This window comes from Blennius ocellaris (assembly GCF_963422515.1).
Source record: "Blennius ocellaris genome assembly, chromosome: 14".
Lineage (NCBI taxonomy): Eukaryota > Metazoa > Chordata > Actinopteri > Blenniiformes > Blenniidae > Blennius > Blennius ocellaris.
This window is the reverse complement of record NC_137663.1, coordinates 10682790-10700485: the sequence shown is the minus strand read 5'-3', so window position 1 is coordinate 10700485 and position 17696 is coordinate 10682790. Positions and strand designations below refer to the sequence as shown.

The 17696-nt window shown below is 38.7% G+C and overlaps 1 protein-coding gene across 2 annotated transcripts in view; it reads right to left on the bottom strand.

The window, feature by feature from the left end:
* Positions 1 to 17696, bottom strand: part of gabrb2b (gamma-aminobutyric acid type A receptor subunit beta2b) — a gene marked incomplete at both ends in the record, with an annotated part of 57098 nt that overhangs the window by 23710 nt on the left and 15692 nt on the right. For both annotated transcript variants that reach the window (XM_080509503.1, XM_080509504.1), the window contains one exon: positions 7386 to 7606. In XM_080509503.1, coding sequence (XP_080365629.1) covers positions 7386 to 7606 — 221 coding nt within the window. The remainder of the gene's footprint in view (positions 1 to 7385; positions 7607 to 17696) is intronic.

Here is a 17696-nt window from a genome sequence, read left to right as displayed (position 1 = left end):
TAAGTGGTCCACAACGCTGCCACATTTCACATTCAGTCTTAGTTTAGTTCATGGTTGCTGGGCTACAGCCTGAAAATACTGCCAGTCACACCAACTGAGCGCCATATGTTGCATTACCTTCTTTGACCCTCCATATTTACCAGACTGTGCTCAAGGATTCTGAATAAAACTTGGGAGGTCAACTCAGGGTTGCCAACCGCCATTGAGATTCAGGCCAAGAAAATGTGTTGACTTCTCTGTGTTCTGCCATGTTTGAAATGCTGCAGCACATGTTATAGTATTTTTATCCACAGTTTAAACAGAAATATTTTGCTTACATAAATACTGCTTGCCTGAATATATTCTGTAAAAAAAACAAAAAACTTTTCAAAACAGGTACATTGTCAGTAGGGATGCACCGATACAATTTTTTTTTTTTAAGTACTAACCTTTAGCTACTTGCCAATGCCAAGTACCAATACAAGTACTAATTAAATGCCATTTAGCCTAATATATACTCGATATATATATATATATATACTATAGATATACGATATCAATAAGTGAAGGCTATGTGTTGCCGCAAGCCACCTTTGGACAGCCTCTGCCTCGATACCTCCAACAGCCTTGCAGTCTCCAGTTCTCACAGGGCAGTGCATAGAGCGTAGTGACTAGTGCGTACTGTGGACTTTAGCTTGAGGGACTGAGTTGATATGCTCTAGCTCGAGCGTATCAGTCATACTTTAGTCATGTTCAGCATGGAGCATTGCTGGTGTGTCAGCCCCAAAACTCATTTGTATGTAGCTTGTAGCATGTAGCACGGCTCAGAGTAAAATCCTCCTGGATCTACTGGGGAGTTAAACTAATGAGCAGCATCAGACTAACTCTGCCGGTCCAAATGTTGCTGCTGATTAAGATGCTGGTGTAGCACTAACTGGCTTTTACTTCCTCTTGATTTTTTTTGAAGAAATAAAATGTACATCCTGTCTTACTTCTGTCATTGATAATCTCATTAATATTTAACAATCTCCAAACTGTGAGGGGCTATCTTCTGCAAAAAAATTTAAAAAATGCTTTATAAACCTTCCACAAACCTGATGCTGCATACACACCAGTAGCAGCTGATCTACTAACAGGGCACAAACACAAATGTTATGATTTTCTTTTCTGTTTTTGCCATATTCAGATTTATTTGTTGTAATACGTGTCCTCCATCAGCACCATGGTGTCACGTTTCATTTTGTACTCCTGGGGTCTCCAAGCTTTAAGATTAGTTGCATATAAACAACATCAGTTCGATAAATGTTTGTCCCGGCTGATGGAGCAGAGGAGTAAGACTGTAAATGTTTAAAGTTAATTTTGCAGGTTTCCTTGTCAGTCAGCGGAGGTGACATGTTGGTCATGTTGAGAAAACGCAAGCCATTAAGTAGTAATTACACTGCCATTGTGACTGACAGTGTGTGGTGAAGAGGGCTGCAACTGCGGGTGGACAAAAATGGTGCATTTTTATTTAAAAAAAGGAGCTTTTTGATACCTCCACTTTCCTGAATGACCTGTTATTTTCACACCATGTGACTTTTGCATTAAGTGAATAAAACTAATATTGTATATTTTACTTTTACACAGTTACAAAAGGATAGTGGTTGACACACAAACAAATCTAAGAATTCTAACATAGGGGCATTTAGACAAAACTAAACTAAACATAGTTGCTCAGAGAGTCCCAGTGGTGAACCAATGATTATGGGAATCAAACCAGTGAACATCAGATCCCAAATTCACTTTTCCAACCTCTAGACCACTTCTGCTTAGAATAAATGCTTAGATCTCACACCTACTTGCTTTCCAAAAAAGGTCGTTGTTGAGTTGGGACACTTTTCATTGATAAACCTCATCTACGTAAGAGGCATAGCCTGTACATATAATACATTATTTCCCATTGGTGAGTTGTTGATACTTTGTTGTAAAACATATCCTAAATGGTATTGCCTGATGGATTTCTTCTCGATACAAAACAATGAGCGATGTGTCAGAGACACATTATTTGATATATAATGACAGCATTCAGGGAGCAGTTGTCCCCCATAGTCAGCTGCTTCCCACCCACAACCTACCATGAAAACATAGAGTAGAGTATTCATAGAAAAATGGTTGATATTTAATGTTGGAAGATAAAATCTGATTGTTTTCTTTTAATTTACTGTGAATGCACAATTAATCACCAGTGAATAAATCCAGACATTGGTTGAGTATTATAATCTCCCTACTTAATGGTTGAGAAAGCTGAATGTTTTTACATTGTTTTTTTGTTTGTTTTTTTTTAAGGTTTTTTTCTTCAAGCTGCGTTCTTTTGCACAGTAGCCTTTACAGACTAACACATGACTCAGTGCATCAACGAATTATCTTTCCTATCGGCAGCAAACCAACACCAACAAAGAACAAAGACAAGATCTCAAGCCTGGATTTTTTATTTTTTTCCCTCCAGTCCATACCTTTTTAAGAAATACAGCGAGATTATTATTTTTGTAAAGGCCAATTCAGATTTCTACTCTCGTTTCCTTGCACATAAAGGAATAACTGGGAAGGGGTGGGCTTTTTTTTTATAATTATTTCTCAAGATCAATGAAAGTGTGATATTTGATTTGTGGGGAGGAGGAGAAAATAGACTGTAGTTTGCATATGAACAGATTTGTGCAAATTAATGCATATTATCCCACAAAAAGCTTGGTGTTGTTTGCCTTTGAGTCGTTGTAATGGGTTTCTGGGATGAACTGGCAGTGCAATCCCTACAATGACTGCATGTACAAATATTCATCAACTGTTCGTATATGTCTTTGTGCAGCCCTCTTCGTATCATTGTGTATAGATTATACATTCCAAATAAACAATTATTTTATTTTTTGTCACTTTCCATCGATGATTCTTTCTGATTAAAAGGTTTAAGTGCAGCATTTCATTTGGAGTTCCAGATGGTCAGGGAAGGAACGCCTCTTAAAACAGGAAATTCTGCTTACTATGGCTAAGAAATATTGGTCTGACAAACATACAGTTCAGAATTCTAGAATGGCAGCATAATTCTAGGACCACAGTATCATTATACTGCTAATATGAACTACTTGCAGCCTTTAAAAAAAAAAAAAAAAAACACACAACACAATTGATGCAATACCAATGCTGCACCTTCATAATAGTTTAATGGCCTACAGGGCATGAACATGCTCGACCACATTCTTCATTAACCAATAGCTTTAATTGCAATTGTTGTTATCATTCATCTACTCATGAATGTACTGAAGCACTATTTACTATATCTGTGGTGTGCATGCGCAGTAGCAGCGTTTCTAAAATGCTTTCCTCTGTTTCTACAGACAGTGTTGGAAAGTTTTTGAAAAGTTCAAATGTACGAGGCGTTCTCAAAAAGTTACATTTGTAGGGACACTGCGCACCATTTTCATGTAAACAGGCCCCCGAAACTCAAGGAAAGTCAAAAAATGGGGACTTAGAAAGTGTCAACACTTGCCATTCCAACATAAATATGCACTTTGACTTTGCAGCTGTTTTCCTTCCCAGTGTATGTTAAGCTAATAATCTCTTGGCTCTTAAGTCATGACTGGTTTATTGACTTTCTGTAAATTCAAACAATTAACAATGACTCTGCCTGTGAGCTTCCATACTAAATGTGCATTTATATTCTATAATTTTCATTATTATGTTTATTTTTTCAAAATGCTATGAATCAGTGATTATCAGCCCATTGAAATCTATAGTTGTTATTTGGTCCATGTACTGTATGGATCATAGTTTCCTCGACAATGGACGAATCTGTTGTCCAATCTAAAATATTTGCATGACAAATCAAATATCTGCACATTATTTATTAGGCTTTAAGGAGACAGTAATATGCTGTATCTGCATGTACTGTGTGGATTTATGGGCACACTGTGCCATGGACAAGATTTCATGACCCAATTCAGGATTTGCCAAAATCTGGTCATCCTACTTACATGATATTGAGTGTCAAGGGTGATGGATTTCTTCTCCCAGTTTTACACTAATCCCACTTCATCCAGAGTAATATTTGCACTGACTTTGTGTCACAAGTTCTGCACTGCAATGTGGGAGTCTTCAAACCCATATTTTCAAGTGAATATAGATTTGTCAATTGCATATTGGATTCAATGGATGGTTGACACTGGAGGTCATTCATTGTAACCCAAATGCCCTTACACACACACACACACACACAAACACACACACACACACACACACACACACACACACACACACACACACACACACACACACACACACACACACACACACACACACACACAAAGTACATTGTGAGTTCTATTCAAGATAATCTGGCTTTCACAAGCTGCTGCTGCCTCCAGCTTCCTTCTGTTTGGTTTTGTCCACTTTTGATGTTTCTGACAATGGAAGCATTGGCTTTGAAGCAAGAGAGGCAGACAAGAATATGATGTTAAAGCACCATTTATATTTAATAAGTAACAAAAACTCTACGAGGATATATTGTTCTGATGCTGCTGTGATAATATTTGGATTTTAACAGTTTGAGTCCTTTTTTTCACATTTTGTAAAAACATGTACACATTACTACTATTATGCAAATAACCCCTTGTGTAAATTAAAAAAAAAAAAAAAAAACAACAATGTGTCAGACCACAAGCTATTATAAGTACTTCATGGAAATTGTTTACATTTTGTTGTGTGACCATGAGAAGGAACAAGAAAGTCAAGAAGTGTAATGACTCCCAAAAGCTGCTTTAAAGGTCAGTGAACAGAGCCGCTACAGCTGAAAAACTCCCACACAAACAGTGGAGATGCCACAACTCTCCATCCATGATCAGCTGCAAAACAGTGAAGCGTGAGACTATGATTAATGATAACTTCAGTGGACAATTTCCCTTCAGTGGATGGTGGTCTGTGAGGAGCATCAGTCACCTTGGTATAAATTAAGACACATGAAGCCCAATTTACTAAGTTCCTGCATGTTAAATTGTATCCTCGTTCATCTAAATTGCATTCAGTTTATCTGTGTTTGGCAATATACAGTGTCCTGAGTAACACCATGTACACATGGAAATTTAATTGAGGTGTTTTCCTGCATTTGTCCCTGTCTACATGAAAGCAATCAGCTGATAATGGTATTGTTTTCATGTTAGTATGCTGGCTTGTCGGATGCATTGCACCAAATAAATCTGAATTTGACAAAGGTAAAAAAGGAACACACAATATGGAAACTGATCTATCACAACGTGAAAGCTATGGGAAAAAGAGGAGCAAATGAAGACATAAAAAAAAAATATTGGCTTAAAGGCTTAAATAGGGTACAACTAAGGAAATGTATATAAGAACATGTACAAATAAAAGTTGTAGGGGGCCAACTGAGGAAATGCTTCTCATAACAATAACAGCAGAAACACTGGAGTTTTGCCTCCTTTTCTAATAAGTGAAAAAGTTCACATTTTTAACATTATACATGTATTTTTATATTCTATCAGCATATACTCCTGCCAGTATTTTGCACGGTCTGCAACAAATGACAGATGCTCTCTACTCATAAAGGTAAATGCTCTTTATGAATTTATTGTCTTTATTATTCTCAATAATTGCAATGCCTGTTCTTGTCAATCAGGTGTAGTGAAATGATAAAAAGTCAAATCAAATGACCTTGTGCTGTACTTGAGAATATTATAACATGATGAACACTATACCCAGACAGTGGGTGAGAAATCATGAGACAATACCAAAAGCCAGAGAGAACAATAATGGTGAGATTCCCTCCTAATCCACACTAATACACCTCACACTCTAACTCTTTGTCTTGTTGTCTCTCAAGCTCTCTATTTAATTTCCCTTATCACAGCAGTGCCAATTTGCTGCCATGATGGTCATTAAGAAGTTATGATTCTCAATAACCTTTTATAGAGTTTGGGCATTGGAGACCTATTTGCAAAATGAACTGATGAGGCGAATTGGTGAGCTATGAGAAGTGCACTGTCAACATGTTAACTTTGAGGGGTTAATACTCAAAGGGATTGCTATGGTACAATGAGGGTTTGGTTTCCGGCATTTAGAAAACAGCGGGGTGTGTCATGTGAACATAATGGATATGTATGACATCTATCAGCTTGGCTACTTTTTAAATTAAGGTTACAATTATGCATGTGTCTATTCTACAAACTTCCATTCATGGATACATTCTCTGAAAATGACCAACATATGTGCATTAATTGTGGTGGGATGATTATTTTCAGTGACTAAATTTGAATATCACATTGATAGCTTGTGATTAATTATTTGAGTAGTGATCCTCCTTTATGCTTGGTGAGGTTGTGCCTTTCTTTTTGCCAAGGAGAAGCTGGAATTCACCCTCAACCCTACAACAAGTTTGGGAGACTCGATTCATGTTTTCTGTTTTGCAGTTAAAATCAAGCCAGGACTGAAATCATTTAAATGATTCACTTATGTTGTATTAATCCCGTCGGGGAAATTCATTTTTCCACATTTACCCATTCTATTTATAAGATGTGGGGGAGCCTCTAACCCTGGACAAGAAACAAAACAATTTCCTTGAGCCCCTGAAGGAGGGTGCAGGGTGCATGGAGTCGGTGAGCTGAGCCATATCAGGGTGAAAACATAAACAAATGTGTGTTGAGAAGAGTAAAGCTGACAAGGCTGAAAGTCTTTTGTTTGCAGCTGTATTGAAGAAGTAAAAGAATCACACCCATATCACAGCCAGGTGTGATGACATTTAGCAGAAAGTTTCTCAGCAGCTCAATATTCAGCAGTTGACTGGCTAATAAACTGATGGTAACAGTTTACATCCTTGGTGGATGTGGGGGGGAAAAAAACAACTTGGAAAGTAATTTGATTTCAGTCAAACTTCAAAGCTTTACGCCTACACCTATTCTAAGTAAGGTAAATTATGCATAGGCTTCGCAAAAGACTTGAACTTAGTGCCTTTTACTTGGTGATATGCACATGTCCTGTAAATGAGGACGCAAGTAGGTCACTTCATCAACATTTTTCACTCTGGGGCAACATTGCACCTCACATCAGTAGTTTTCTTCATCTGCCTCTAATGAGCTAATTACTGACTTAGTCTAATGCAGCAATCTTTGTCTCATTGTTACATTAAAGCTGCAATATTTTTGGTATTTTTTTTTTAACCCAGGTTGTTTGTCTGATGCAAAAAATAGAAAGGATCAGATTAAGTTTGGATAGCGTAGCAACAGTAAGTGGAAATTAATGTAATTTTTGCTGCATGGTTTAACATTAACCGATTAATAAAATCCAGTTCAACAATGATGTCACTAATTGTTCTTCTGTTATCAAATGTGCTGTCTTCAAATATATATAAAAATAAAAAAAAATCTCACCTTAAACCGTACAACACTGTGCCATCTGGGTGCAGTCGAATCATTCTGTTTTTCACTGTTACACCATGGACAAATGATTTCTTGTCATTGAGGAAATAGGTGTCAGGGACCCAGAGCTGATCAGCCACCCGGTTATCTAGGGTCAGATTGAGGGGGATCTCGGAGTAGGACAGCCGCTTGTCTCGCCAGGCCTGCTGGAAGTACATTGTCAATGTGTAGTCCTGTAAGTGTACAGACAGGGGCAAAGAAGGACAGCGAGGGAGGGTGGGATAGAGAAGATAGAAGGATGAAGTGGGGGTGGGGGTGGGAAGAAAGACAGGTGAAAGAGAGGAGAGGTGGAGGGAGAAAAGGCAGTTACTCCAAAACGAGCAAGCGTTTTGCACAGCTGTGTAACACTTTCCCACTGCAAGCTCTCGGATTAAACCTAGCTGGGCTTCAATATTATATGAGGTTCACTCTAAAGCAAATGGAATGGCAGCAATACAGGTCAAAAAAACTCTCAGTACAAAGCAGCGGGGAATTCCTTCTGTTCATAGAAACATGAGGTTAAGACAGACTGTGTTAAAGAGTGTGTATGTGTCAGAGAGAGAAAGACGGAGGGACAGATGGTTGAAATTTTGCGTGCGTGCATGTGCATGTGTACGTGCGTGCGTGCATTTGTGTGCGTGTATGTGTGTGAGCATCAGTTTTAGTCAGTTGATATAGGATAGAAAGGGTATGGCATATGTATTCACCTGTTTTTCTTTTCTTCTTTTTTTTTTAATGGAATTGTGTCTTTCGGATCGTTAACATACAGAAACATGACGACATGTTCCAGCCTTAAAATTCAGTCGAACAAAATACCTCCTGTATGCTCTATTTGTCTGTCTGGGATTGAGAACAGTTTGTGTGTTGGGCTCCATTGCATAACAATTTCTTGTGTTCTTATTTCCCTGAACTGGAACGCAAGGCCAGTGCCTCAGATCACATCAAGAAATAGCATATTGCCTTTGAGGGTCTCTGTACACATCCCTGACACAGCACACTCAGGCAACTAAATTCAATATGCATGATTCTTTAAAATATCAGAAATAATATGAGTTGTACATCCAAATTTATGATATACTGTGCTTTTCAATATTTTGAAATACTGTGGAAAGCATGTACACATCATTACTAAAGTGGTCTGCAAAGTTTTATTACTGGTGTTATTGTTACTTTGAATACAGAGCAATGTTCTTTTGAACTGTTTGACATTTTTGACATGCTTCACAAATATGCATTCACGTTACTAAACGTATTACAAGCAGGTTTGTGATGCAATGGGAATTCCAGGTTTCATGCAATATCACTGATAAGAATTTCATGGGAGCGATATGCAAAAATGTGTACTGCTGTAAGGAAAAGAAAGGGAAAAAACAAGTCACAGCTAACAAGAAAATATTAAAGCGCAACAAAAAGTGATGAAAAATGTGATACGAATCCTCATAAACTCACTGATCCCGAGAAAAAATTTAACCTTGAGAGCTTTGAATGAGATTATATTCACAGTGCATAGATATCAGTGGATACATTTACTCGTATGCATGCACAGACAAAACCGGAAACCCATTCAACACTTTAATAATTCATCATCAAATCGAGGAAGTTTGATAAATTGCAGTAAAATTCCCTGATGGCAAATCTGGGACACGTTAAAAACAGTCAAGCCAGCAGTGAGATGCTCGTGTGGCTCACTGAAGTAAGAAGCCTACCAATCATCCATGAAAAACTAAGTTAAATAAACTTGCTGTCTAAGGGAACTTTTTTGTCATGACTGGCACATCCACTTCCTGGCAAAGAGGCTGAACATGCATTTTTGAATATGCCCGTTGGCTACAGATCTGACATCCCACAGCACCTTGGGAACCGAAGGTTTGGATATTGACTGGATGGAGTTTGGGAAATGGGAGCAGCTCTTTTTCAGTGAAGTCCTCGTCTGATTTAAATAGGTTTTGTCATGTTGTTGTTGTTGTTTGTACCTTATTTGGCTTTGGGTGCTGACAAGCACGGGTTTAAGGAGGGGTTTCTCAGATGACATAAATAGTGAAGTGGCAAGTTAAGCACGTTCACTGATGTAATGTAACATTAAGTAGAACGAAAATTACTTTGCTAGATGGCGTTACCTCTGTCTGGTTTACAGCCTTTTTACCATATAAATGAAAAAAACATAATGATTCTATACATCCATAGTAGTATAAAGACATTTCAATAAGTATGGCCTACATATTTTACTGGAAGCATCTTTTGCAAATTGCTTGAGGCTTTTCCTTTTATTGATTTTTAAAACATATGAGAGTTTTTATATTTTTGTCGGCTGGCTTAGACTTCCACTAACAGATCCTTGACTGCACGTGCTCTCTTACCAACACTTCCATCCCCAGCCTCTGCTTATGTAACAGCTCACACTGCTCTTTCTGGCACGCTGTGCACCGCAGCACGTGTGGCTGAAGAGATGCTTGTTGCCATGTCGAATTCCTAAACTGGCTCCTCTGCACACTCATCAATGCACATCATCAAAGAGGAGGGTTTTCTGTGACATGTGAAACATCAGGGGTTCGTACGAATGCACACATGCTCACAGAGTCATGTTGGAGATGCAGACATTGAACTATACATTCAAACGCTGCACCTGTCCTCAGTGCGTGTATGTGTGCAGGTGCATTTTCTGTGTGGATTAAGTGGGATTTTTTGTTGCACTTCATTGATTACAGCTCCAATTAAACAACAATACAAGGAATTGGTGCAGTTGTACAACCTACCTCAGCACTGACAATTCTTTCAATTGTATTAATACAGAATTTTATAGCATGTAGCAGATGGACAATTTACCCAAATAGCTGTTAACAGTTGTTACATTTTTTTTTTATATATCTACGTTAAATGACATGGGGTGTATTTATTGAACCGAGTGAATGTTTCTGTTGTCATCCCTGGGAGGTTATTATCATAGACCTATTGACTTGAAGAGGTTGTGCTTTGCTTTGCGGGACGGGCTCTGTGGAGATGCCACTGTGGCTAGTTTACAGTGGACATAAAGCTTTCCTCACAGACAACTTCAGTGTGTCTCTCTTACTGTGTCTCTCCATGGAAAAGGGGGGTTGTAAATCACCAGAATAACTGCAGCGGGTGTGTGCATGTAAGTGCAAGGGAGACTGTCATAACAACAGTCATAATAAGCATCAGTACATAAAGTATGCTGCAGAGGGGAGGAGGGCGGGAGAGAAATCGAAAAGAGACAGAGAGTGATGCGGGAAGAATTTATAAGAGCAGAATATGTTGTGCTCTTCAGCTGCCAAGGACAGGACAACACAAAGTGATCATTAAATCCCCACACTGAAGGCTACTTCAGACGCCATTATAACTAACAACTGATATCTCGTTATACATCAAATGTCCAATTGTGTTTGTGATTTTGAGGAATTAATCATAAGTACTTTTTCAATATTAAGACGCAAATATGCTCACAAATGGATCAGTCAGTCAAATTCTCAATTATCTTTCTTTTGGTTTTATTTGTTTTTTTTGTTTGTTTTTGTTTGTTTCTTCACTGTTTTAGTATTACTTTTAAACTATGAAGCACTTTGGTCAAACCTTGGCTGTTGTTTTAAAATATTCTATACAAATAAAATTGGATTGGATTGGATATAACTGATAGATCCATCCTCGTAAATAACAAGGGCAATTGAACAGGGCAGTTTTGAAAGTGATGTGTCTTAATCTAGGGTAAAAATAAGACATTCTAAATACTCACTTTGATGTTATTACGTAGCTTGTTTTGGAATTGTATTTGCATTTACTTATGAAGTAAAATAGAGTATATGTCCTGTAATCTATTAATAATAAACTAAATATCTCCAATTTCAAATATTATGAAAAAAAAAATCATTTTTGTAATTTTAAGTACTTTATTATTTATGTGAAACATGCTTTGAATGCATCTCTTTATTTCAGGTACATTTTGAATATAAAATTATGTGGTTCATTCATATTGAAAAAAAAGTTTGATTCCTCTATTTATATACTCCTTTATAGATCCTATAACCACAGAGTGCTGGAGTGGAGATTGGTACAGTTTAGATATCAGTCATGTTAGAGTTGTATAAATACTTAGCACTGTTTCCATCTCTGGTCTCTGTTTGTTTTAATCTAATTTCACTAAAATATGCCCCCAAAAAAGTACAAAACACATATTTTACTACTCTCAGCACTCAGCACACTGATGCATGGGCTGCTGCAGATCACATCATATCACCATCATCCAAACCCTGAACGGATATGCTCCACTACCAGGGGAGAAACATGCTGTAAAACATTTTATATATGGTGTGCTGACTCTGCTTACCTAGCCTGCTGTCAGCGAACACTGGCATGCTGAAAGAAGTACTGCCATCACCACTCAGCAGCAGGATGTGCCAATGTCAGTAAGCAAGATGCAAATTAGACGGCTATAATTATTTGCCATTTAAATCCTTTGACCTGCTCATCATCTAACCCTTTCTTACCCCGAGCCTTGAGTAGCTGCAATAAGCAGGGTGCCCTCTGGCATGAAAGCTGTCTGTGTTGAACAGAAGTGTGGAACTGATTGGAAAATAGAACACTTTTTCAACTTTAACACGATGCTGAGTCAAAGCTGCTTTAGGCACCCTAACACTGCAACGCATCTATATTTGGAAACACATAACCTTGGAGTTGTTCAAATCAGGTCTTCACTGCAGTTAATGGATCTATGTTCATTGTTAAGAACTGATTTTAGTGTTAATATGGCCTGTCAACTTGAAAATGTTGATAATAGAGTTAAAGAGTCCCCCCCCCCCCCATTTTGCTTAACTTGTTTGATCTAAGTCTATTTCACAGCTTTAGTAACCAAAAACAAAAACATGGACTCTTGTTATTTTTATCTCACCATCCAACAGATGGTAACAGATGGGTATTACCAAGTTCAATGTGACCACTCTATCTTATGGTGCATAGGGGTTGGCACTCGAGTAATCTGATAATCACCACATCTGCAAGGGCTACATTAGTTCATGTTGCTGTACATATGTGTTTTTTTTCCCTATGTGAACACATAATCGATGACATCACCCAGTTCAGGCAGTCTAGAGTCCAATCTGGATCACGTGCTCCCAAAGGCAGGCTTGTGCATCCAAAGCCTGAGTTTCTTCACTGACAGGGTCATTGTGTACGGGAGTATAGTGAATGCATCACAAATTACGCTGGCAAAATTGTGGACATTTCGAATTGCCCAAAGTACCAGTCGTCAGTGCTCATTACTTCAATAAATAGAAATTCATGCAATTTGCCCCCGTCAAGTCTTGCCTGTGCCATACACCCCATGGACATTTTACTCAGTGGTATAGTCTGACTCCCCTCCTGGCATGTATTCCAAATAGATTAGCACTTATGAACATGTGTCGAGCAAAAAAGTCGAAAATCAAAACAAAAGAAAGATGTTCCAGCTGTCTACTCTGACCTTGTCAACCTCACTCATTGTATGAGCTGCCCTGTTCACTAACCCCGCACATCTCACCCCCACCCCCACACCACATGGCTACGCTTGGATTGAATGCAACACATTGTCACACCTTCTACATGCTACTCCCTGTTTGGATTTGTTTTGCCATATACAGTATTTCTACAATATAAGAGGGACTATCAGAGGAATTCACCCTAAGATTGTTAAAGCAGAAAAAAGTCAGTGGATGATTTGTTTCGATTGTCATAGGACGAGGTCAGAAATGTGGAGTCGTGGCTTAAGTTTATTAGGAAAGGAGAAAAGACAAGATATGCATTAAGGTTGACTAAATAGTGAATACTGATTTTTCCTACTGCCCTTAAAGCCTGTTTTTCATTCAACAGATATGGGATGGGATGGTATGTTTGCTTGGAGGGAGGGGGATCATGTGGGGTATGGGGAGGTGGGGTAAATGAAAGGTATTGGAAAGCTCAGTGGAACAGTGATGCAAATTGTTTTTATTCTCACAGCTCTTCACTTCCAGTCTCTGATTTCATCAGTGACAGTGACCTCCCTCTGCTACATTTTCACTTCTCTTCTGTCCATTCTTTTTTCTTTCATCTTATGTATTTCTCAGACTTGTCTTCCATTTTCACTCTTTCACTCCTATATATGAATCTTACATAGTCCTCCCTATACCTTCCCTATATTCCCTCCCAAACTATCCATCTCACTCACTCTCAGGGGAGCTCCTGTTGCATGTATTTGCATGCAGTAAGGGGAGATGGGGAATACGTTGGAGGTCACTGCAAATGACATGGATCGTTACCACTGAACAGACATACCTGTGGATGATGTGTGGAGAGCTTGACATGTGGTGGATCAGCCTCAGAGAATTTAAATTGGCTCTAAGGGCACTCATTAACATTTAAATATTTCCTCTTCAGTTCATTGCCTTCAGGTAAATGGACACTCGATTAAACAAACAAACTTAATTTGAAGATTGTGACATTTTTTGATGATGGTAACGTTTCAATCTTGGACAAATGCTTTGGTTGGTGGGGAAAGAGGTCGACGTTGCTTGAAGTGATTTCTATGGTGTGCTGACCTTGAGCAGTGGGGCAGAATCCTAAAGTCGTCTGACCATGAATCGTCCCTTCCCTCTATCTTCTCTGGGTCTACCTCCCTTTTTTACTCTCTTCACCTCTTTAGTGGAGATGAAATGTGATCCCTCCACTTCCCAGCCATATATCCATACCAAAGTCTATCATCCCACTTCAGTTCAACCAAAAAAAAAAAAAAAAAAAGCCCTCCCACAACAAGTGGCTTTCAATTTCCTCTCTCACATTGTCCTCATGCCATAGGCGGAAGGGTACAAGAAATTTGACATAGGGCCCAGCATTTCCAAAGAGGCCTAATAATAAACATGCCTATCCCTATGGAGCAGAGTGACACATATTACCCACTCAGTGGGGGCTGTATATGGAGTCCTAAGGACTCAGCTCTGTATCTGGAACAGCTTGTGCACTGCATGTAGTAAATCGGCAACAGGAAGGCATACAGCGGCTGCTGCAGGGGATTGTTTGGCCTGATTGTTACAAACTGATGGATTAGACACACATATGAAAACATTATAAAAAAGTAAAATTCTAATTCGGAAACTATTTGACTATTTGACAGTGTATTCACTGTTGTATCTTGAAATGTAATTGATACATAAATGTTATTCAAATTTTCATGCATTGTTCTAAATATATTCAATAGCAGAGCTCAAATTGTGAATAAACGCCACTCATTCACACACTAATGATGCCCTCTGCTTCCATCCAGGGAGCCTGGGTGGACATTGTATAGGACTAAAATATATTTGGGTATACAATGACCACAAATTGGAGTGAGTGAGGAACACTGTTCTCAACACTTGCAGGCCAACGCCGTTTATATTTTTTGAAATTCTGAAATCTACAGCGAACACGGAGCCCTGGATTGGCTATAGGGAAAATAATAACCATAATGCGTGGGAATGAAATAATGAGTCACTACCTCAAGTTAATAATGCGAGGGATTGAGATCATTTAATCCGTGATCGCAGAGCCGTGGCTCTCGAACTGTTGTCCTGCAGAGCTCCTGCACTGTCACACAAAGTGAGCTACGTTGGATTTGGAAGCAGTTTTCCATTCTCGTTTTTTTCATGTTTTTCATCATTGTAACTCACTTCCTTTCCAGGTCATGTATCACGTTACGAGGCTGAGGTCTACATGAGGCTGCAGGGGGCACTCCGCTATGAGATGCCCAACTATTTTCGAACCCACAGAACTTCTTTACAATGAAGAGATACTTTTTTTCATCAGCAACTATGAAACAAACTCCACATCACTGAAAAGGAAAGCTTAGATTTTGTCATCATAGTCACCCACCATGATGTCCAAGTCAACAGCATGAGCACATTCAATAACAGACTCATACTACCAAAATACAGTTCAGAGCTCTACAGGAGATCCTTCATTCCAATGGCCATCAGACTCTGTAACTCACTGTAAATAGTTTTCACTCTCAAACCTTTCTTCATAGATATATTTATTCACTGGTAAGCCCTATGTATATTAATAATTACATATTTCATTCTTTCTTATTTGGTATCTTCATATTCTATTCTACTAATATTATGTTGTATGCAGAGCAATGTTGTAAGGAATCCCCCCCTGGAATTAATAAATAATTTTAAAATTCTATTATATGACACCTGCCATGAACGGTTCTTATAGATCTTTGGTAGTGAAGTTAGGTGCAATGTCTTACCCAACAACACTCTGACACATTGAGATAGGCATCAAAAGCCAAACTCTGGGGTTGAAAGATGGCCAACTTTACCTCCTGAGCCACAGGCACTGCAGCGAACCATCATAAATACTACTTTATATTGCACTGGTGCCGATCCCAGCTGATTATGTGTGAGGGCAAGTAATGCCCCCAGCAGTCCATCAGCCTATCAGTCCATCTATATTTAATTGATCATTCACTTTACACGTTGGCAATTCTGATAGCTTATAAGACGTTTACACCTTCATTTTTACTTATCTTATTACAAAAAATACAAATATTGGTCAAATACATCAACATGCCTCTCACATAACTTTTTGGAGCTGTGTTGTTTGTTACTTCTATTCAGTGTTTTCTCTAAAACTCTTTCAATCTAATTTCATTCATCAAACAGTGAATGAAGTTGGAGTGTTAGAGAGGGTAGGAGGCCTGGGAATAAACACACACTTGCACTGGGATAACATGCAACTTCAGAGAAAGGCTTTGTCTGGACTTCCTTTTGCCGGGAAAATTCTCACTGTAAGCAGGATTGGCTGAACCTTTTTGAGTTGTATGTTTTCCAATCAACAAAAACTCCCTACACGACTGCATTCCCACTTTGGAAAAACTGCGAGAAGGAATGGCAGGTGAAAGAAAGAAAAGAAAGAAAAATAATCTGCATCTGAAAAAAACCCACTAATATTTAAAAGTCCAAATCTGAAAGTCCAAATCCCAAGACATCAACTGCATGAGTATTTATGACTTTATCCCACATTACATGTGACATATATCACATGTTAAACTAACAAGAAAGTCTTGAAAACATGGCTCAGTTTTCAAGGTCTTTAGATACATTTGTATAAGGCTGCTACACTGGCGCCAAAGCTCTTAGACTATGTGCTCTGTTGTATTTTTCTTTCCTCAAAACCATTTTCTTAGTTTATGGCATGTCAAAAAGCAGACAGCAGAGTTAAATAAATGCCAGTCCGTTGTTTCTTTTTTTCATGCATTGTCCAGCCTTCCTTTACATCACATGGCACCGATCTCTCTTCCACTGTCCCTCTTGCTCCCCTCTTTCTCTACACAACCTATTTTCCTTCTACAATCTTTTATCATTTACTTGGACTGGGTATAGCTTTCAAAATAGCATCCTGAAGGTGAATCAAATTTAGAGGATCATTTTTTTTATTTAAAAAAAATTGTTTTTAATGGTTTTCCCAAAGCAGAGGTTCACAGCTTTGCCAGTTGGCAGTCGTGCAGCTTATCTGACTACATACAATTTATTAGAGTCGATTGGAGCATCTGCAGGCCCTTTCACATCCCTGGAGATGAGGAGAGTGGAGTGGCAATTCAGACGGAAAGGGGGATGGGGGGGTGATATAGAAAAGGAAGAGAAGGCAGAGCAGGACAAAGATTATTAGGGTGCTTTTGAATCCCCCAGAAAGACAGGGGGCGAGATGATGGAGTTTTCAATCTCAGCTGTCATTCACACAAGACAGAAGGTTAGCTGGCCAAAGAGACAAGGGGAGGAAAATGAGTCTGTCTCAGTATATGTCATTTGTCCCACTTAGTGCTCCTCCTGCTTGAAGAAATAGTGTGTATATAAATGCGGAACGCTAACAGACTGCACTTGTGTGTGTTTGTCCTACATGCCCTGTGTTGTTAGATAGTATGTGCAAGTGTATGTTTGCCTGTGTTGTTACAAGGTTGCAGAATTTGCTCCTTTCTGTTGTTGCTGAGGCTCTAGACAGCTGTTTTCTGACGAATACATAGCACATACAAACACTCTGATCTACTAGAGAAGATCCCCATCTCATGCATTATGGAGGCTGGGGGGGACTGCAGAAGAATCTGCTTGCTATTCAAACGGTGTACCAAAAAGCACACACTACATGTGAACATTGTCAATAATGACATAATACAATGCACAGTATAGAGGACTGGGGATCAATGTCACACAGAAAAACTGAGTACACAAAAAAATGAAAAAAATATATTGAGACTGAGTTCTTATTGACATTTGTATTTCTTTGTCA